General features: G+C 36.2%; 2 protein-coding genes across 2 annotated transcripts; one reads left to right on the top strand and one right to left on the bottom strand.

Annotated features, from left to right (window-relative positions):
* Nucleotides 1–684: 684 nt before the first annotated feature.
* PGAP5 (Per1-like protein PGAP5) lies at nucleotides 685–4,765 on the top strand. The gene is made up of 6 exons (XM_069047651.1): nucleotides 685–936; nucleotides 1,054–1,406; nucleotides 1,454–1,620; nucleotides 1,679–1,767; nucleotides 1,822–2,088; nucleotides 2,142–4,765. Exons 1-6 carry the CDS (start codon nucleotides 838–840, stop codon nucleotides 2,298–2,300), a joined length of 1,134 nt encoding a protein of 377 aa, XP_068903752.1. The 5' UTR covers nucleotides 685–837; the 3' UTR covers nucleotides 2,301–4,765.
* A 16,527-nt stretch (nucleotides 4,766–21,292) lies between these two features.
* Nucleotides 21,293–22,259, bottom strand: LOC138130823 (uncharacterized). The gene is made up of 2 exons (XM_069047497.1): nucleotides 21,945–22,259; nucleotides 21,293–21,886 (listed from the first exon to the last, which is right to left on the bottom strand). The coding sequence occupies exons 1-2, from the start codon at nucleotides 22,149–22,151 to the stop codon at nucleotides 21,701–21,703; spliced, it is 393 nt and encodes a 130-aa protein (XP_068903598.1). The 5' UTR covers nucleotides 22,152–22,259; the 3' UTR covers nucleotides 21,293–21,700.
* Between the last annotated feature and the right edge of the window lie 692 nt (nucleotides 22,260–22,951).

Raw genomic sequence — 22,951 nt, forward strand, 5'->3', positions numbered from 1 at the left:
ATACGTAAAGTTAAGTGAATGCCACAATCACATTAATTAAAATTGTTTTACACTGTTCATACGCAATTTTAATAAAGAATGAAAATATTTATTATTATTCATTTTGTTACATCCAATCAGAAACATAGAGAAAGACCGATTAAGAAATCATTTATTATACTGTACATAATACTTACCGGAAAGTGAACATTACTTTGCAAGAGTGATTAGCTACACATGGCAAAAAAATCTCTTATTGAGACAAATTTGATAAAGTATTTATTAAAGAAAAAATAAGGTAAATGAAAAGAATAGAGAGATAGGAAACAAATAGGTACTGAAAAGGGATTATTCAACAAAAATTTAATTTGAGAGTGAAGAAATAGAAAAAAAATTATCAACGTTGTAAATAAATAAATTTGTGAAGTACTACAGCAAGAACTGTTTTAAAAATTGAGTGAATATAAAGACAAATTAAACATAAACATTATGTAGAAACGTATAGGATTTAGTTCACCCATAAACAATCAAAATTAAACAGTCATTACAAATTGATAAAGATGCAAATATGTATGATAATGATTTGAGAAATGAAGGAGATGAAAAAACAGATGTAGGTAATACACGTAAACTGATATTAGTTAGGATAATTGATTTGTTATTTTATTTATACTGAACTTGTAGTACGCGTGTACATTGAGTTGCATATCTCTTAACATTTCTGTTATCCAGAGGAGTTCTTAAAATTCTTTGGATTGTTGTCTTTTCGTTTGTTTTAGACACATCTCTCTCTATCACGTGCTGATTTTAAATAAATCTATCTTTTTTTATTTTGACAGTTGTAGAAGAGTGAACAGAATGCGCTCAAATGTTGGTTTTTATCTAAAAACGTTTTTGGGCATTTCCTGCTTGTTTTTGTATTGTGAATACATAATTTATTACGTAGTTCTGCGAGATGTAAGTACCAATTACTCCAAATTTAAGAGACAGCATAAATGTTGAAGACAAATCAAGAAAATTTATTAAGTTAGGTTAGGTTTTAATGTTTTCATACAATTTTTTTTTCCATTTTAGTGTGACTGGCCAGAGTTAGATCCCAGGAATGAGGATATTACAATCGACAAAACGGATAATTCGCCTGTTAAAGTTATGATTCTTGCTGATACACACTTATTGGGATCAAGAAATGGACATTGGTTAGATAAGTTACGAAGAGAATGGCAAATGCATAGGGCTTTTCAGACAGCAATATCTTTACTTAAACCTGAGTTAGTGTTTGTTTTGGGTGATCTAACTGATGAAGGGCTGCACTGCAGCAATGCTGAATTTGAGAATTATGTAAAGAGGTTTTATAGTCTTTTTGCAGTGCCAGAAACTACTCAGCTATATGTAGCTGTGGGAAATCATGATATTGGCTTCCATTATAGGTACAGCTATAATTTGACCTTGTGAAAAAATTGATTTGTTTTTCCAGAGTTAGTCCATACTTGAACCAAAGATTTGTTTCTGCATTTAATGCCCCAGCTGTCCAATTAATATCATTAAGAGGTAATCATTTTGTTTTGGTAAATAGTATGGCACTAGAAGGGGATGGTTGTTTCTTGTGTAAACCTGCTGAATACCAGCTGAGCAAAATTGAAAGTAATTAATGTAATATAAATTATAATTAACACAAATATTTTGATAACTTGGCTTTTAGAGGTGTTAAAGTGTACAAAGGGCACTTACACTGGTAAATGTGATGATACTTCAATTTTGGATACTTACAGTAAGCCAATTCTTATGCAGGTATTGCAATAAATTAATAAAATTAAATCATTATTAATTACAGTTATGTTTCAGCATTATCCTCTTTATAGGCAGTCAGATATGGAGTGTAATGACTTTGATGCAGCACCACATCCTATAAAACAGGAGCGTTTTAGAGAAAGATGGGAGTGTTTAAGCCAAGAAGCCACTACCCAGTTGCTGAATCAAGTTAAACCAAGGTTGGCATTATCTGGTCACACACACCATGGCTGCACAAGACCTTTACCAACAGGTGAAGGACTTGAAATTACAATACCTAGTTTCAGCTGGAGAAATAAAGATAATCCAAATTTTGGATTGGTAAGAAATTATTTGAATATTTTATGTGATAGATAGTATGCAAAATTTTGTAGGGAGTTTTCACACCAAATAATTACGCTTTTATAAAATGCGAGATGCCAAAGGAAACCACTGTTATCACTTTATACATGTTGGGACTTTCTTTGTTGTTGACGTGGCTGATCTATTCAGTATTTACAAGAAGAAGGAGGTACAAATATAAATTGCGCTGACGTTTTTGACCCCTGTGGGGCTAGGTTTGAAATATTATCAAAATTTGATGTCCCAAAATATTTCTATAGGGTAAAAATATATACTTATAAACCCCCCCAATAACAAAATTTAGTCTAAACTATATTTTATTAATTTTAAATGACTTAGGAATTCCAGATCAAGATTTTTATGAAACATTGTTTTGGACAGTTGAATTTGTTCATAAAAATGCGATTTTTCAGATTGTTCTACTTTTTTTGCTGTTTAAAATCAAAATTGCCAAAGACAAGATTTTAGCGATCTTACATTCTGCATTATTGTTAATGCTTTCGCTAAAATTTTGTTTATTTCAATTTAAACGCGAGATTATTGAAACATTCCATGCAGCATATAAAGATGTTGGATTTTTATTAGTTTAAATGTAGAAAATAAAACTCAGTTCCGTGTCTAAATGCAACTTTATTTTATTGTGTTTTTTTCTAAGAATTTTTATTTATTTTTAATGACTAATCATAATTATGAATTTTAAAAAGACTGCCGTAATTGAAAAATGATGGTTGCATTTCATAGTCAGTATTAGAATTTTCAATAATTTTTCATTGTCTTCATTATTTATTAAATATCTATAATAGATATATGACATCTACATTTCCTGTACGTTTTTTTTAATGTTTACTATCGTTTTTCAATTTGACACAGTAAAAAAGGTTTCACAAAGGAGTTTTTTCCCTTTTTTTTACAATGAGACCAAACAAACAGTGGAGTAAAATACTTTCTTCATATTTAGGTATGTGTTATTTCATGTAATCAGATAATTTGTGTTTAATTATAGTTAATTTAAAACTCAGTGATAGTGAATGATGACAACGAAAGAAACGTTCGAAAGTGCTTTGTTCTGAAATTACTTTGTATCGAGTAATATAAAAACCACTGATCAACGCAAAATCTGTAAAATAACTTTCATTTCAAACCACTACACACAGATTTGTTGCAGATTTTTGTTTATGAGTGTGTTATGAGCTTTTATTGATTGCTTTAAAAAAAAAATCAAATGATGTTGTTTGTATCAATTGATCTGCTGTTTTGTTTAAAAATTCAATTAAATTTTGAGTTAACGAAATAATTTTTTGTGCAAGGCAAAAGCAATAAACTATAAAAAATAAAAACTCCTTACTTTGATGGTGATATTTTAGATAACTATAATATGGACTAAGTATATCTTGACATTTTTCCTCTCTAAGATAATACATGTTGTGTTGTAATTTCAAACTTTTTTTAAAAACAAAGTAAATGTGTATAAGATAAAAATTGATTTGTTGACCTTTTTGCATCATATTTTAATAAATAAAATATTTGGAGATGTTTCCTGCTGTCAAGCATCACGTATGATACACGAAAGACTAAATTTAATTTATGTTTTCAAACTAAACCTCTTGACAAATAACTTCAAACATCAAATTAAAAAACACGATAATATTAAGCAGTTGCCAAGTTTATTATTTATAAAATTTAATATGAAATAAATCTTTATAATAAGCCGAAATTAAATACTCGCAGAACTCAAGTAATTCATGTTGTTGGCGGAAGCGAATAGTAAAAAGTGAAAACCATTAAATTAGTTTACAACAAGGTCAAAAGTAACAGCACCGCTGTAACAAAAACTTGTAATTAAAACCGTGTCAGTCTGTCAGTTAAGCCGTAGTAGTTTTGTTTTTAATGATACTTTACCCTACACAAGTAGCCGTCGAACTAGCAACACAATAAATTTTCACATTTTATTTAACTGTTTTGTGTCAAGTGTAGATATTGTTATTTCTAAAATTACAGTTTTAAATTTGTTTTTGATCATTATTGAAATTTTTTATTGTTATCAAATTGTGCCATTTGCCCATTTAATTTTATTATGTACTTCAATAGTTTAACGAACGGGTGAAGTCGATACGCGCTAGTAAATATGTAATGCCAACAATCAAGATAAAAATTAAAAAATTGTCAATTTGTCAAAAATGTAATTTGTTGCTGTGAGTCATGTATTTTTGTGCCAAACTGTAGATATTCAGTGTAAATTATTGTACATAGTATTTAGCTTAGATGCCTATAGTACTTACGTTTAAATTTTCTATAAGTATTTAATTATTTTTCATTTAACATAAGTAATTAAAACATTTTTATGAAATATTTTTCATGTTGGATTTTTTATAGTGTACGAATTTGAAGATCGACCATTTAAAGTAAAACTTGAAGTCTTATGAATATCTAGGACCCGTAACTGCCATTGAAGAAACTGAAATCCGCCGACTAAATTTCTTGTCTGAAACTTTGCGATCAGATTCGCAACTTTCCGATGAGAAAATTTGAAACATTATACTGTAAGGTGGTACTACTATACATTATTTGCTACTTTATATGTACTTCTTGTGATTGTAAATGTATATGTATAATATTTTACATTAAAGAAAAAAAAATTAATCATTATTTTTTTAAATTCGAATTTATATCTGCCTAGACCAACGGTGGCCATCCTTTTTGTTCTAGAGTATCACTTTATTTGACCAAAAATATTTTTTGCCACTTTTTTCTTTCTTTCTCATTCTTCTGAAAGATAAATGTGTATCCCTGCCCTACTATTTCATCTGAATCGAATAACGGGAAAAAAGTGTTTATTTCTCGTAAATACAACGTGCCACTATTTTTTTTCCTGTCTTTCAATCGTTGCACCGTAAAAGTAAACGTTTTTGAATTAGGTAGGTACAACCTTGTCTGGAAACTGTTCCCGGTACAGTATTTGCGTTTGGATCACGTTGCCACCCGCCTTACCATACGCGAGCACCATATCTGTTATTTCTACGTTTGTAAAATGTTTCATTTTAAACGATTTAATAACAAATACACAATTATTAATACACTGCTAGACTCCACCGTTTGTCGAGTTGCAACTAATAATAATAAGTAACCCAACCTCCGATAAAAAAAGATCCTTATTTGTCATACATGAGTGTATGAAGGAAGCGTGTCAAAAGCGAGAGTTCGCTTTTTCTTTACTACATAATTGCTTTTTTGATTTCTATGTATGTATGTACTATGAAACCAAGGCCGTGTTCACAAATCATTGTCTAAATTGCCATGTCATTTGTTCAGGTATTTTTACTTTTTTCAAAAATCTTTCCATTGATAAGGGAGAATTCAGTACTTATGTGTTTAAATGTTTCCGTGTATTTTGATTACAGGCTGCATTGGACTTGCATGTTGTCACTTCTAGGTGTCTTTGTTGGATTTTTCAGGTGTTTGGGGATCCATTTGGGTAATTTTTTTCATACCCAAATCGTGGTGTGCAATGTGAAAGATATGTTCATTAGAAATGTTCAAAGTGTCTATTTACGCATTGATCTTTAGCTCAGTTTGTACATCATGGACAAAGAAATGGATTTTCCAAAACGATGTTTTGGAATTTAACATTTTTGTCTGTAATTTTTTTTTATGTACAGCAAGCAGTCGACTTTACACTACCAAACTTCTCATTTTCATTGTACGTGTAAATTTTGTCCCTCCATTCCAAAATTTTGTATAATTAATTTTTAAATGTTCAGTTTCGTCATACAATTTTTATGTAATTATGTAACAAAAATGTAACGTTACATTAATTCTGTTGATAATTTTTTTCTGAGTCTTGGGTCTTGGATTGTAGGTTGTTCTAGCTGATGCAAGATTTTCCACACTGATGTGTCATTCACATTTGCAGATTATTATTTGATGTTCGTAATCAGTATCATTGCCTGGGTCTAGGTCACACGCAGTATCAGAGAATGAAATTTGCTTGCTAAAACTATAATTTTATCATATTCACAAAATTGTTAGATCTCATTTATTTATACACACCAATTTTTTAATAATAAAGAATGCTTAATACGTTTCCTCAAATCGGAAAAAGTTTTTAAAATAAACAATGACCTTATTAAACATTACTTAATAATTATTATTATTATTACTTATTATAAAAATAGTTTTCTATTGTAACGATTTTCAAATTTTGCTAAGAAAAAAAATTTGTTCTATTAGGTACTGTAGTGAGACCGTCCATTTTGATCGTGATGATGTCGTAAATTTTTACATTTTTAACTGTTAATTTATCTTTAAACTCTCAATTTGATATACTAATCTATTTGGCTCGTCTAGTAACCCTTTATACTTATTATTTTCACTTACCTACGTTGTGTTTATTTTTCGTCGATAGTCACCTTTATAGTGATGATGGTGTTTTATCTTAAGGCCTATTAGGCAATACTCAGTAGTCGTAACACAAATTCGGAGACAAAGTAGTGTCAAAACGCATGGAGGAAGAGATTTAAACACAAGTTTCCCCACAATTATTTTATTACAAAATATTTCGAAGCCTTGTTTACAAAATGGATGAGTTCTGCGGGTTTGATCAAATTTTGCCCTGTGTTAAAGTTATTGTTTAGGTTATGTTTGTAAGCAAATTCGTAAGAGACTTTCTTTGTAATGGTGATCGTGAATTTAAACAAATGATTGAGGCGTCAGTCTTCACCTGATGAGATTTTATGTTATCCAATTTAGATTTGAAAAGTTTGATTTTGCTGTAACCCCCATTTTTATGCAACCCTATTTACGTACGGCAAATCTAACCTAACCTTCAGGTAACTTGTTCGGACTTATATCACCCAAGCAACATTTAATATCGAGTGCACTGAGTTAGACTTGTACCAGAGTCGGAAGATAACATGCTCGCGGCATTTGATAAGTGCATCGCATTTAACTATTACGCCCTACTGCCGAAATACCGCTTCCGGTAAAAGTCCGGTGCTTAAACACCAATTACAACTTCCGAATAAAACCCGGATATACAAGTCCTCGCAAATCAATCTGAATGACTGTAGTCGTCATTTCTCTCACAAATTTCGTCCACGAGCTTCGACAAAGACTTGTACAGAACTTTGTCGTACGCGACACCAGTTTATTACAGGTAACCGGGATGGTTATTTTGTCGCGTTTGTCCTCGTGGTAGCCCACACATACATAGTACATGTCGTTGGAGCGGGAATTACGACGCCCATTCTAAGTCCACGGTCGGAAACTACGACCTGACACCGTGTCTTAGACCTAGTAAAGTTGGAGAAGAGGGTCCCCGGGAACCACGACTCTCCTCATCGTTGATGGCCGACAAACGCGCCTATAATTTCAGGTGCAATTGGTGCAAAACAATAATTTTGCTTGGTCGCCTAAACACGACGCGGGAGAGAAATAGCCCTACTCTACCCTATATTGAATATGCAACCAATTATTCTATCTCCCTAAAGTTTATAACTAGAAATTTCGATCTGATTTGCGGGCACCAGTTGAGAAAATTCAGGAACGATTTAGTTATAAATTAGTAATTGACTGTTAAGTTTCAAAGTCCCTGACTGGTGGTTACACTCAAATTTAGAGTAAAGAATTTAATATAAAAATGTTGAATAAAAGGATCAGATAAGTTAAATTTGTAATTTAAGTAATCCGACAACCAAAGTGTTGCGGCCCCTTTCCATCGGAAATAGAATCATTTGTTGCTGGCTACCTCTAGCTTTAAACTTTTACTTCAAATAACTCGAAACTTGGAAAAAATATTTTAAATTTGGATTTTGATTATTTCAAATTGTTGAATAAATTGAAATTAAATATTCCATGGTGAATGACTGATAAAATAATTTCAACGAAAAACAAGTAAATTTTGACATAGAGTTAATTAATCAAAATAATATAACCCTTTCTCGGGCTTACCTAGAAAGTTTAACACCCTGGTTGCTCGTCGGCACCTGTTGTTGGAACTGGCACTAACTTATTTCTTAGCACTCGGCACTCTAAACGAAGCTAAAGTGATTTAATACAAATATAGTTTAAACTTAGAAAATTTAAACAAAATCGCAAAGGCAGACACACGGATATCGACTAGCTCGAAAGACAGTCAAAAATCCAATCCCTAAGACAAATGTCTCAAAACTTTAAATAGGGGACGCTAACTCGCCTACCCCCCTTCCCTTGTTACTCATTTTCCACATGTGTGGAATTATGCAAATTTGACTCTTACGACGCATGGGCATTCGATCAAACCTCGTTTAACTCGCTTAAAAATATTATTATTTCCTAGTTAGGGTGGTTTTTCGATTCGCAATATCAACATTATTAAACATACAATTTGTTTGTCCATTGGACAATATAATACAACATAGTAACGATAGCGAATCAACCCCAATTACGCTGAAAGAGAAATTAAACTCCAAAATTGGTTGTTGTTCTGTCTGCAACAAATTGTTGAACTGAAGATGGTTAATGAATGTAACAACAAATTTTGTTTGTTTAAATTTACGGAAAGCATATGGAAGAAAGGCGTAAGAAAACTGTAAATTTCGTAGTACTACCCCTTGTTAGATGTCGCCCCCAGTACTACAGCGGTACTATTTTTACATTTTCACGATTTTCTACGCTTTTCTTACAGAAATTTCTACCTACTTCCCTTGTAAAACTATGTTAGTAAATGGGCAGTAATCGTACGGTGCAAGATTTGCTTACAATAATTAGATAAGGAAAATTGGTTTGTACATCAGAATTACGATTACACCAGCTTAAATTAGGGTTAAATTGGATATCAAAATGTTCAGAAAAACACAGCGCGTCTTTCTAAAATAGTGGGTTTGTGACTTGACTTTGTTTAAACAAGAATTTATTAATTTTGCTAAATTTTCCCACAACTGACCACACGTGCAAGTGTAATCCGATATCTTACTTAAAAGTCTCGATCTGTAACGCGTCTCTCGCCACCTTAACAAAACGGACCACCCTTGGCTGGCGACGCTGTGTTTAAAATCTAAATCGCAGACACCAAATTCTAGTGGACCAATTCAATTGTGAATATTTTAAACGATTTGACCGATTTACCAGGATTTAAACTAATTAACAATTTTTACTATATGGATTCAGCAACCCCGAACAAAGCTTCCTATTTAATGTAAACATCTTATGAGAAATTTAAATGAAACTTCATTTACGACCAAACTCAGACGAATTGAATTATTATCAACATTGTTAATTCTAGTTAAATTTTGTTTGTGTCACTCAAAATACCCGGCGACTCCTTTCTAAACGGATGTATTAATTTATTTATCGTTATATCTCTATTTTCATCAATTTTTTTAAACAACAATTAAATCATTTATCCTTTCGTATGCAAATGAATGCCTTGCTTGGTCGACTGGTCGAGTGTGGTGGGCGTCTCGCCACCCTGATAACTTGGAGAAATACCACATGGCCTTTTGAAAGAAACTAAAGAAGTTACACTTGCGATTTGCAACGGTCTTACATTCCAGGAAACCCTTCGTGGGAACGGCTCTGTTTTTCTCAACATTCTGACACTTACAAAACATGTGTGTATTTAAAAATGGAAATAAATGGAATGCATAAATTGCACAGAAACAATTTGGAGATCGTTAAGACAAATTTGACTTTGTTGAATTTAAGGTGAATAATTTCCGCGATGGTAATAAAATAAAATGTATAAATACCGCGTTCATCACATTCGCCCCCTGTCTTGCGTTGCTTCGTAGATGTGGCGTAAGACATCGCGTAGTAGGTAGACGGCACCTTGTTGCTGGTAGCGCTGGCGGATGCGCCGGAATGGTGGATGCGCCCGAATGGTGGGTGCGCTTCGGAGAGTCTGTGCGCTCAGAACTATGGATGTGTCCTGGAATAGCGCTGTCGGAACTTCTTGCGGATTTATTCGTCTCGTCGGTGGTAGAATTTCAAGTTGGTCATGTTGTACACCCCTTTTATTTCGTTTGACCCTGGATCGGCGATCTGGTACGTGTTTGGATGCGGTTTGGCGATTATTTTGTACGGTCCCCGATACAATGGCATGAACTTGGCGAATTGTTGTGTTCTGGTGTCGGAAGTGACTTTGTTCTTCAGCAAAACCCAATCGTCCAGTTCTAGTATCGTAGTTTCACCCTTTTGATTACGTTGACGCAGGTTCGCATGATGTCGTAGGTTTTCGCGGACCTTGGCATGAATTTCTTCTCTGGAGAGTGGTGCTCGTTGCGGAAGTAAACCGGATGTAACGGCATCTAACGGATTTGGCGGTTTCCTGCCGTACAGAATTTCATACGGGGAAAATCCGGTACTGATGTGTGGAACGTAGTTCAAGCAGTCTTCGATGTTGTTCAGATGGTTGACCCAACTGGCGTGATTTTCTCGACAGTAGGCTCGGAAAATTCTACCTAGCTCCCGCATTACGCGCTCGCTAGGATTTGACTCTGGATGTCGAATCGATGACAGTGTTGGCTGTATGTCGGCAGCTCTCAGGCTGTTCTCCCAGGTGCTGGACAGGAACTGTGTGCCATGGTCACTCAATACGCATTTTGGTTTGATGTATCCGGCGTAATTTTCGGTGAGTCGTTTGGCAGCGACTTTGGCGGTGGCTTTTCTCAATGGGTAGAGCTTGAGAAATTTGCTGAAGGCGTCGATGACAACAAATACGTATGACGCCCCCAATCGTCCGGTCGGTAACGGCCCGTAGAAATCGACGCAGACTAAGTCCCCAACATGGTCGTACAGGATAGGTGTTAGTGGCCCCTGGTTCGGACGGTTGGAACATTTTGTTTTCTGGCAAAGGTCGCAGCTTCGGAGACGCTTCTTGATGGAACGGTACATGTTCGGCCAATAATATTCTCCCTTCATCGAGTTGTACACTTTGGTTGACCCGAAATGCCCCAGGAGTTGGTGGTGGTAGTCCACGAGTTTGATGACCAAACTCTCAGGTACGGCAATGCAGTCATCGTTCGAGTTTTGTGACCTGTGAACTAACACATTATTTGTTAAATTATATTGTGCCCAAACCCGTTGAGTCCTCGAATCTGGGGCAGCTCCGCCGGATCGTTTACTTTCGATTATCGGTCTCAATACTGGGTCGTCGGTTTGATGTCGTTGAAGGTCGGACATCAATTGCAGCATCTCGGGTGTGTCGTGGACTTCAAACATTGCGACAATTGGTTGTTCACGTGGATATTCATAACTGGCTTCACCGTCAGATGGATATCGTGAAAGAATATCGGCAACTACATTATCCTTTCCCTTCACTAACTCGATTTCGTAGTCATATTGTCCTAAGAGCAACGTCCATCGAGTTAGGCGTTCACTGAGTAATCGGCAACGACTCAGGAATTTCAACGCTTGATGATCGGTCCGAATGATGATTTTCGTGGCTTGAATGTAAATGCGGAACTTGTGCAATGCAAAGATGACTCCCAGTAATTCCTTTTCCGTAGTTGTGTAGTTCAGCTCCGGTCCTTTCAAGGAACGACTTGCAAACGCGATCACACCCCGTGACCCGTCTTCTTGGATTTGATAAAGTTCCGCCCCCAATCCATAGCCAGAACTGTCGGTTTGAACGTAGAACATTTTCCTCTGGTCGGGGTAACGTAACAACACTGCTTCGAGAAACAAATTCTTCACCCGGTCAAACGCTTCCTGTTCGTTGCGTCCCCATCTCCATCTTTCACCCTTTCGCAGGAGTTTGTTGAGGTCCTGTGTAGCTGCACTGTATCGAGCACAAAATTTCCGGTAGAAATTGCACAGTCCCAGGAATGCGCGTAAGTGTTTAGTTTTCTGTGGGACCGGAAAACTCCGGATGGCGCTGACCTTTTCTGGATCTGCCTTGATGCCGTCGATTGTGAGAATGTGTCCCAGAAATTTCACTTCCTTTTGAATGAAGTTTGACTTTTCAAGGTTTATCGTCATGTTGGCCTGCCTCAATTTTTCAAATACTCGTCGAAGATGTTCTAAGTGGTCGTCCAAGGTTTCGGAAGCCACTAGTAAGTCGTCGATATAATTCACGACAAATTCGCGAACTTCGGTGCCCAAAACTACGTCCATTGCACGGCTGAATGAACCCACGGCAGTCTTGAGTCCAAACGGCAAGACTTGGTAGGTGTAACTTCGTCCGTTGTACAGAAATGCAGTGTATTGTCGGCTTTCCGGCGATAAAGGAATTTGCCAATATGAAGATCTTAAATCGATGGTGGACATGAATCGAACCCCATGGAATCGACGTAATAATTCGTCCGTTGCGGGTGGTGATTCGCAATCAGCAATCATTTTCGAATTAATCATCCTGGCGTCCAGACAAATTCTAACTGATCCATCTTTCTTCTTTACTACCGTCATTGGACTTGCATACGGCGACGCTTCCCGTTTTATGACACCCAAGTCTAACATTTCCTGAATTGTCACGTCAACGGCAGGACGAAGAGCGAACGGGACTGGATACGGCCTCTTCAAGAATGGCGTCTTGTCATGTAGTTTGATCTCGTGTGTGTATTTGTGGGTCAGTCCTGGGCGAGGGCTAAAGACGCACCTGTAACGTTGCAGCAGGTGTATCAATTTGGTCTTCACAGCGTCGGGAATTGTGAGTGGATCAACTTTTGCTTGGAGGGCGCTGAGTGGCTCTAGATGTTCTTCGTTGACCCGATTTGTAGTCGTTGGTTTGCGGATCTCGACGTGTCCCACAAGTTCTTCCACATAATCCTCTGGTTCAGGTGATACTTCGACAGTTTTCTTGAAAGAAAAACTGTGGTTGCCCGTTTCTCCTTTCAAAATTACTTGGTTGTCGTCGAAGTCAATGACGGCCCGTTGTTCGTGTAGCCAGTCAGCTCCCAGAATGGCAGGTTTGATTAAGTTCTTCACGACTAGTGCGACGACGGGATAAGCGTGTTCCTCGATGATGATTTCCAGGTAACATTGGATGACGACCTGGCAACTCCGTTGTCCGATGGCTCCGCGAAGGTGGATCGAAGTGACTGGTAGTGTAGGTGGCTTCCTTCCTGTCGACGTTAAGTTGGCCCAAACTTCTTCCGAGATACAGCTGACTTCACTTCCGGTGTCCAATAAAGCCACGGTCGAATGTTGCGCGATGTGGATGTCAATCTCCGGTACAACCCTTTGTTTATTTGTGCGGTTCCCTACGACAGCTGATTTAATTAAGGAACAAACGTTTGTTATTACCTGTGATGCTCGCGGTCGAACATCAAGTTTTCCTGTGCTTTTGTGCGGCGAAGAAGAACGTTTCCGTTTTTCCCCCGAACGCACTTGCTGGTTCCGGTCGCTTCCTGGGCCGTTACGTTGTCGGGAGTACTTTAGGCCCCGTTCTGTACTCCGCCCCCGTTTCCCGAATCCTTGGAGCCCCGCGAAGCATCGCCATGCGGCCTCCCGTTCTGGTGGTGGCTGTTACGCCACTGGTTGTTTCCCGGACGTCGTTGGAATTTATCCGAGAAAAATTGGTTCGACGACGTCGGGTGTCCTGGGTTTCCGGGAGTCCGCTTTTCACCGTCACGGCTAACCGGAACCGGTGGTCCCGTCACGTTGAAACGGCTGTCGTTCGGCCTCGGACGCTTCTGCCCCTGGTCGGTGTGATGTCGCTGGGTTGTGGCACGGCCCTTGTCTCCGGAGGCGCTGTCCCTAAAACCCGGATTCTGTCCCGGAATCTCCTGACCTGACAGGAATTCAGCGGCTTCGGCGATGTTACTGATTTTCTGTAAAATCCACAAGGACTGGACGTTGTCTGGAAAGTGCCGAATTAGTTCATCCAACAGTACTTCCTCAGACAGAGGCGTCGTCAACATCTTCGCCATATCTACGAAGTAGGCGAAGTGCGACAACATTGTCCCCTTGGTCTCATCGTAACGCCCTGTGGAAATCTGAAAGCGAATATCCCTTTGCCGTTGAGCCGACCAATAAGTCTTTAGGAAGTCCCTTTTAAAATCCTCGTAGGTCCGCCAGTTGTCCCTGTAAATCCCGGTCCAGTGCTTCGCGTTACCTTTCAGGCAGTCGACCGCGACTCCCAAAAGTCGTGGTGAGTTGAGCCCGAAAGAGTGTCCGTATTCCTCTACCGCCCGTAGGAATTTCATGGGGTTTTGGCGCCTCAATCCTTCGAACGACGGCCGCTCCGGCGCTGGGAGTGGTCGCTCTAAGAGATTCCGGAGTACCCCGGAAAGCGCGGCCAGGTTGTCAGTCGGTGCGGAAATTGGTGGAGGCGCCGCCATCCCGACTCCGGTTCCTGTGGACGTCGTAGGACTCTCCGTTTCCTGCATGGCTGGGCTGGCAAGAGAATCAGGTGTCGAAAATGACAGCTGGTCGCTTGGCATGGTTGTTATCTGCCATCCCTCGTTGTTGGTGGTGACGCTAGTACTCGGCCCCGTCGGTGCAACAGCAAGTGGTTGCTGGGTCGGTGGCGGCGGTGATGGCATCGCAAAAGCTGGCTGTTGAGCATTCAACCAGCGCATAAACCACGCTGGCATTTCCTCCGATGACGCTCCGGCGTTCCCTGAGTGCATGTTGTTCTTTTCCATGTCGACAACCTTTAATTTCGGGTATCGAACCGAGTAAATTATGGGAGTCCTAGAAAGTTTAATAACACAGCAGCATCTTTTTTAGACAAATTTTCCCCTCGGAAATGACACTTTATGACTTTGTATCCTGGTCACGGCACCAAAAATTTTGACTGTAGTGAGACCGTCCATTTTGATCGTGATGATGTCGTAAATTTTTACATTTTTAACTGTTAATTTATCTTTAAACTCTCAATTTGATATACTAATCTATTTGGCTCGTCTAGTAACCCTTTATACTTATTATTTTCACTTACCTACGTTGTGTTTATTTTTCGTCGATAGTCACCTTTATAGTGATGATGGTGTTTTATCTTAAGGCCTATTAGGCAATACTCAGTAGTCGTAACACAAATTCGGAGACAAAGTAGTGTCAAAACGCATGGAGGAAGAGATTTAAACACAAGTTTCCCCACAATTATTTTATTACAAAATATTTCGAAGCCTTGTTTACAAAATGGATGAGTTCTGCGGGTTTGATCAAATTTTGCCCTGTGTTAAAGTTATTGTTTAGGTTATGTTTGTAAGCAAATTCGTAAGAGACTTTCTTTGTAATGGTGATCGTGAATTTAAACAAATGATTGAGGCGTCAGTCTTCACCTGATGAGATTTTATGTTATCCAATTTAGATTTGAAAAGTTTGATTTTGCTGTAACCCCCATTTTTATGCAACCCTATTTACGTACGGCAAATCTAACCTAACCTTCAGGTAACTTGTTCGGACTTATATCACCCAAGCAACATTTAATATCGAGTGCACTGAGTTAGACTTGTACCAGAGTCGGAAGATAACATGCTCGCGGCATTTGATAAGTGCATCGCATTTAACTATTACGCCCTACTGCCGAAATACCGCTTCCGGTAAAAGTCCGGTGCTTAAACACCAATTACAACTTCCGAATAAAACCCGGATATACAAGTCCTCGCAAATCAATCTGAATGACTGTAGTCGTCATTTCTCTCACAAATTTCGTCCACGAGCTTCGACAAAGACTTGTACAGAACTTTGTCGTACGCGACACCAGTTTATTACAGGTAACCGGGATGGTTATTTTGTCGCGTTTGTCCTCGTGGTAGCCCACACATACATAGTACATGTCGTTGGAGCGGGAATTACGACGCCCATTCTAAGTCCACGGTCGGAAACTACGACCTGACACCGTGTCTTAGACCTAGTAAAGTTGGAGAAGAGGGTCCCCGGGAACCACGACTCTCCTCATCGTTGATGGCCGACAAACGCGCCTATAATTTCAGGTGCAATTGGTGCAAAACAATAATTTTGCTTGGTCGCCTAAACACGACGCGGGAGAGAAATAGCCCTACTCTACCCTATATTGAATATGCAACCAATTATTCTATCTCCCTAAAGTTTATAACTAGAAATTTCGATCTGATTTGCGGGCACCAGTTGAGAAAATTCAGGAACGATTTAGTTATAAATTAGTAATTGACTGTTAAGTTTCAAAGTCCCTGACTGGTGGTTACACTCAAATTTAGAGTAAAGAATTTAATATAAAAATGTTGAATAAAAGGATCAGATAAGTTAAATTTGTAATTTAAGTAATCCGACAACCAAAGTGTTGCGGCCCCTTTCCATCGGAAATAGAATCATTTGTTGCTGGCTACCTCTAGCTTTAAACTTTTACTTCAAATAACTCGAAACTTGGAAAAAATATTTTAAATTTGGATTTTGATTATTTCAAATTGTTGAATAAATTGAAATTAAATATTCCATGGTGAATGACTGATAAAATAATTTCAACGAAAAACAAGTAAATTTTGACATAGAGTTAATTAATCAAAATAATATAACCCTTTCTCGGGCTTACCTAGAAAGTTTAACACCCTGGTTGCTCGTCGGCACCTGTTGTTGGAACTGGCACTAACTTATTTCTTAGCACTCGGCACTCTAAACGAAGCTAAAGTGATTTAATACAAATATAGTTTAAACTTAGAAAATTTAAACAAAATCGCAAAGGCAGACACACGGATATCGACTAGCTCGAAAGACAGTCAAAAATCCAATCCCTAAGACAAATGTCTCAAAACTTTAAATAGGGGACGCTAACTCGCCTACCCCCCTTCCCTTGTTACTCATTTTCCACATGTGTGGAATTATGCAAATTTGACTCTTACGACGCATGGGCATTCGATCAAACCTCGTTTAACTCGCTTAAAAATATTATTATTTCCTAGTTAGGGTGGTTTTTCGATTCGCAATATCAACATTATTAAACATACAATTTGTTTGTCCATTGGACAATATAATACAACATAGTAACGATAGCGAATCAACCCCAATTACGCTGAAAGAGAAATTAAACTCCAAAATTGGTTGTTGTTCTGTCTGCAACAAATTGTTGAACTGAAGATGGTTAATGAATGTAACAACAAATTTTGTTTGTTTAAATTTACGGAAAGCATATGGAAGAAAGGCGTAAGAAAACTGTAAATTTCGTAGTACTACCCCTTGTTAGATGTCGCCCCCAGTACTACAGCGGTACTATTTTTACATTTTCACGATTTTCTACGCTTTTCTTACAGAAATTTCTACCTACTTCCCTTGTAAAACTATGTTAGTAAATGGGCAGTAATCGTACGGTGCAAGATTTGCTTACAATAATTAGATAAGGAAAATTGGTTTGTACATCAGAATTACGATTACACCAGCTTAAATTAGGGTTAAATTGGATATCAAAATGTTCAGAAAAACACAGCGCGTCTTTCTAAAATAGTGGGTTTGTGACTTGACTTTGTTTAAACAAGAATTTATTAATTTTGCTAAATTTTCCCACAACTGACCACACGTGCAAGTGTAATCCGATATCTTACTTAAAAGTCTCGATCTGTAACGCGTCTCTCGCCACCTTAACAAAACGGACCACCCTTGGCTGGCGACGCTGTGTTTAAAATCTAAATCGCAGACACCAAATTCTAGTGGACCAATTCAATTGTGAATATTTTAAACGATTTGACCGATTTACCAGGATTTAAACTAATTAACAATTTTTACTATATGGATTCAGCAACCCCGAACAAAGCTTCCTATTTAATGTAAACATCTTATGAGAAATTTAAATGAAACTTCATTTACGACCAAACTCAGACGAATTGAATTATTATCAACATTGTTAATTCTAGTTAAATTTTGTTTGTGTCACTCAAAATACCCGGCGACTCCTTTCTAAACGGATGTATTAATTTATTTATCGTTATATCTCTATTTTCATCAATTTTTTTAAACAACAATTAAATCATTTATCCTTTCGTATGCAAATGAATGCCTTGCTTGGTCGACTGGTCGAGTGTGGTGGGCGTCTCGCCACCCTGATAACTTGGAGAAATACCACATGGCCTTTTGAAAGAAACTAAAGAAGTTACACTTGCGATTTGCAACGGTCTTACATTCCAGGAAACCCTTCGTGGGAACGGCTCTGTTTTTCTCAACATTCTGACACTTACAAAACATGTGTGTATTTAAAAATGGAAATAAATGGAATGCATAAATTGCACAGAAACAATTTGGAGATCGTTAAGACAAATTTGACTTTGTTGAATTTAAGGTGAATAATTTCCGCGATGGTAATAAAATAAAATGTATAAATACCGCGTTCATCACAGTACTAATCCACATAATATTCCAGTATGACATTATTTGCGGATATTAAGTTCATTTAAAAGTAGTTTTATTGTAAAGGTATAATTTGCACAAAATTAGATCAAATGTCGGTAACTGTAATGATATGGTGATAATCAATATAAATAGCTATAAAAATATTGTGTGCGTTGTCCCCTTGACTTGCGTATTTTTTTATAAATTCAATATAGGTAACATATCTCTTATGTTTGTATCACAGTTTCTGTTTTTAACACAGGGATAAATCACAAATTTTACATTATCTAGATTCAAATTTCAACAGCAGAACAGCACAATTTTTCTTGTTCTAATCTCTGAACTTTGATTGTAAAAACGATTCAAGAGATAGATTTTTTTATTATTGTATAGTTAAAATTAAATTTTATCGCATAAACCTCTCTTTAACCTTAGAGATGTCACCGTTAAATAAATGTTTTTCTTTTGATACCTATGCAGTGGCATAGGTAGTTACAAAATTACGTTTCACCGAAGAAAGATGAAGGTCCTCGTAGGCACTTTTTTATCATTGCAATCTTTTTCTCTTTCCTTCTGTAGGTTTATTTATCGATTAAATAGTTAAAAAGTGTACAACACTCAATTCTTCATCAAATCTTTTTTTGTACCTATTGTTCAAAACTGACAGGAACGAGAATCCAGAATGGTAATTTGTGAACTCTGTATTGGCAATATTGTAAATGGGTTGTGCAGTTCCATTAATTTCTTCTTATTACTGCATTGTATTTCCATGTAAAGTGAGGTGGCAGCAAATATACCTACATATACCTACAATAAGTACAATATTGGTAGGTATAAAATCCTATGAAACAGTACATTTATTCCCCAAGTTTTACTGTAGTAATAGGTGAATTGGTGAATTGAATGATAAATAATTGTTGACAAGTATTAATACATTGTTAAAATATAAATAAACACCAGAGCATTGATTCAAAAAAAGATAAAGTTAAAACAGGAAATTGTGTACAGTTCTAATGTACTTGACTTAACGCTATCAATCAATTAAAGACAAGGGAAGATAGCAATTAATTTTTAAGTTAATAAAACGCTTATTAAAGTCATATCGACCAAAACATTAATATTTATCATTTAGTGTTGTTCAGACGTAAATTATATCTGTATAGTTTCTTCATCGTTATGCTTTGTGGAGATTTGTTGAAAATATTTAAATTAAAATTATTTCTCCACCCAGAATTAAGATAACGATATCTCCGGAATTTGTATTTGTAAATTATTTTATTGTTTGCGTGATCCACTCAAGGTCATCAAAATAATTTCTTATTTTTTACGTAGGTACTAATTACAACATGTTCTTAAATACCAAACAATACCATTGCAAAATAGTAATTTTTTGTGAATAATTGTTTTGTACAGTCTCTGACTCTGACGCTAAACTTTTTTCAATCTGTCAATTGATTAATTTCATTATATTTATTAACCGGTAACATTTGTTTTGTGTTGAACACTGATTACTGTTACCAACAAAATAAAAAGCCAAATAACATAGCCTCATGTCATTCCGTGATATTTCATAACAGTTCAAGCTGATATGAAAAAGTTAAAATGAATGTGGAATAAGGTAATAAGGATGATGGGTTAATGTAGGTGGTACAGAATATATTAAAGCTTTTAAATGATAATAGCGAATAAAGCTCTAGAATGATTTTAATGTTTGTAGAGTTTTTCTAGTTCTTCATCATTTAAACTGTTTAGTCAGTGAGTAATAAGTGATTTCCAGATTTACAATCAGACCTAGGCATAATTTTACATTATAGACTACATTACTTCCTCTTTTTGTCTTACTTTAATTATAAAAAATATGTAACAGAAACAAATAACAGAAGAAACAAATCTTGAGTTCCGACACATTTAAAGTAGATTTTTAAAATGTCTCGAAGGGCCAACATTTATCTATACACTCGTATTAATGTAGATATACAGTATGAAAAAATCGTATAAAGTCGTATAACGATTGAATGAAATTGAAAGGGAGTTTTTTAGAAAGTGTTTCGATAACATGATGAAACGAGTGGCTTTGAGCTTTCAATCCCATTATTTTACTTTAGATTTGTATATTTAAAATAAACTCCAATCTTCTTTTCAAATCCCTAAATTCACAAGACGCAAACTTAGTTTTGCATACATTTTTTCAGACATACAGTGTAATAAACGCGAATGAAAAAAAAATAATTTTGATATATTTTTTGTGTTTGGTGACTTGCGGCAAGTGCTTGTAAATGTAAATTCATTCGGTGAAACAGCCAATTAAGGATTATCTGCAGCGACAAAAAGTAAATTAAAATACATGTGCACAGGATTACTTACGAAAAGGTTTCGTTATCGGATCATGTAATACAGATATAGTTAATAATACAACGTTAATCCAATTTTAACAATATCGGGTGTCACAAGGAAATGCTTTAAAGCTAAAGAAGCAGAATTTTCTATAAGCTGGTATGTACAAAAATTCAAGCAGAGTTAAAAATATATCTACGTATAAAATAATTATGTAGACAATTTATTATTCACATGATAAAGTTAATTTTCAATTAAGAATGTGTTTTCAGAAAATTTTCCGAATGCGTTGAGAATTGAAATGCATAATTTTCATAATGTACTCGTATGTATGATTTAAAAAATTAATCGATTAAGTGATTTGCTCTATAACTCTTTCATATCTTCCTTAGTGCTGATGACCGTAAAATAATTTAAAACATTGTATCTCGTAGTTGTATTAATAAATTAAAATATTGCTAAATTTTTTGTCTTTATTGATTGAAGTGCATATACGGAAAACCAATGATACGGCTTCGTGAATTACGACCCCTAACGCGTCTGTTTTATAGGTTACTTAATGGATTTAACTTAAACTCTTTGCTTTAATTGAATAAGCAAAGCATTTGGTTCAACAACCTGAGAAATAACACAAAAATACAATTACAAAAACTTTATTGTAAAATACTGCATATTATTGTACATAAATAGATGCTAATACCAAATTAATATATTGAATACATAACAATTAACATAGTTAAGTACTGATGAATTCCTACCTTTCCTACAAGTTTAAATAAGTGTAATAAATAAATTAATATATTAGTAGTAAAAAAGCTACAATTATCGAACCACGATTGACACTTGGCTTCCTGAACTTGGCAACGAAATGTTTATCACTTGTTACATATTTTTCTGTGTTCAATATCTGAGTGTCATAACCGTGGGGCAATTTTCACTTTTGCACTTCCAAATTGGTGAATAATAGAAATTTGGTCGACTCCGCACACTTTCTGCCTTTCGACTTCACGAGTTCAAAAACCGGTGAAAATGTTGAGGATCGTTTTTATTCAGGAATATCACTCAAGTGATATCCGCCGGGCTTTCTGAATATCCTTTCGTGCATCGGCAGTTCCCCAACTAGGAAACGGTCGAGGGCCCTGAGAGCCTGCTGGCTGTGTCCACTCCCTCTGAAAGCTACACTGGCGTCACGACCTGCATATTCTAACAAAATGTCGCCACCCCCAGGATGCTGCAGAAATTAAAAATTAATTAATATTTCCCTTGGATTTATTAGTGGCGTGAATTACCTCGTCTAAGAAGTCGGTGATGTTGTATACTCTGTCGTAGATTATTATCCAGCAGTCGTTAGGGTTGTCATGCCAGGATACTTCGTCCAGGTTTATGACGCGTTCTTCCGGATCTGTTTGTGGAAGCTTTACCGGACTGTTATAACTGACGGAAGTCAGGGCTGATGAAAAAAAGCCAGTGTTTAAGACCGACGATAGTTTAGCCATTTTTCAAGATTCTTGTTAACACTTTTCACACTAACACGATTTACGTCACTACTCTTGCTGCTCCTATCGAATGGTATCGGTGAATGATTGAGAAGTTCGGCGGCCGGTCTGCTTAAATAGTCGACTTTCTTGTCTGATGAAAGATTTTTGTCGGATTGCTTTTGGATTTACGGGTCCTTATCAAATCTCGTATGATTTATTCGTACGTATTTCATTATGTGTATTTGCTATCGTCGTCATTATGTTGTAATTATTTTTCTTATTTTTGGTAAGTAATAACAAAGTGCTCATACGCACTTTCATATTAGAAACTGATACCTGTTTGTTACTTTATTTTTTAAATTTGTTTATACATAACGCGTCTTCACATTTGCTCGTTTTGTTCTGAAAAAAGAAAAATATTTTATAAAATGCGACCAACACATTCCAAATCTGTGATGAACTTAGAAATTGGATAAATAACTATAATCAAGTAAATCTTGGTAAAGAACACTAGCTATCTTACATATTTTTTTATGAAGATTCAATGTAGAGGGGGATGAATATTATCCCAAATATCTTTATTTGAAATTGGAGATCTTCAACATAATATTATGAATCGAATAAATTCGAATATCTGAAATACGGTGCGATGAATTAAAAAATAAATCGAGTCGGTGTGTTACCTATGGCAACCCATGTTATAGCATAGGCTCCAAAGCAAACTCGATTTATTTTTTAAATGATCGCTAGGTACAATATTATATTATTTTTAGAACAAATTCAAAAAGTATTGTATAAAAATCTACAGAGAAATTGTA

Source organism: Tenebrio molitor, chromosome 5 (assembly GCF_963966145.1).
Source record: "Tenebrio molitor chromosome 5, icTenMoli1.1, whole genome shotgun sequence".
In the NCBI taxonomy this organism is placed as follows: Eukaryota; Metazoa; Arthropoda; class Insecta; order Coleoptera; family Tenebrionidae; genus Tenebrio; species Tenebrio molitor.

Excerpts from the sequence above, each read along its gene's own strand:
- PGAP5 (XM_069047651.1), top strand. The coding sequence starts at position 838 with ATGCGCTCAAATGTTGGTTTTTATCTAAAAACGTTTTTGGGCATTTCC. Across the intron at positions 1,407-1,453 it reads GATATTGGCTTCCATTATAG|AGTTAGTCCATACTTGAACC; the intron begins GTACAGCTATAA and ends TTGTTTTTCCAG. Across the intron at positions 1,621-1,678 it reads CCAGCTGAGCAAAATTGAAA|AGGTGTTAAAGTGTACAAAG; the intron begins GTAATTAATGTA and ends CTTGGCTTTTAG.
- LOC138130823 (XM_069047497.1), bottom strand. The coding sequence starts at position 22,151 with ATGGCTAAACTATCGTCGGTCTTAAACACTGGCTTTTTTTCATCAGCC. Across the intron at positions 21,887-21,944 it reads TCACCGACTTCTTAGACGAG|CATCCTGGGGGTGGCGACAT; the intron begins GTAATTCACGCC and ends TAATTTCTGCAG.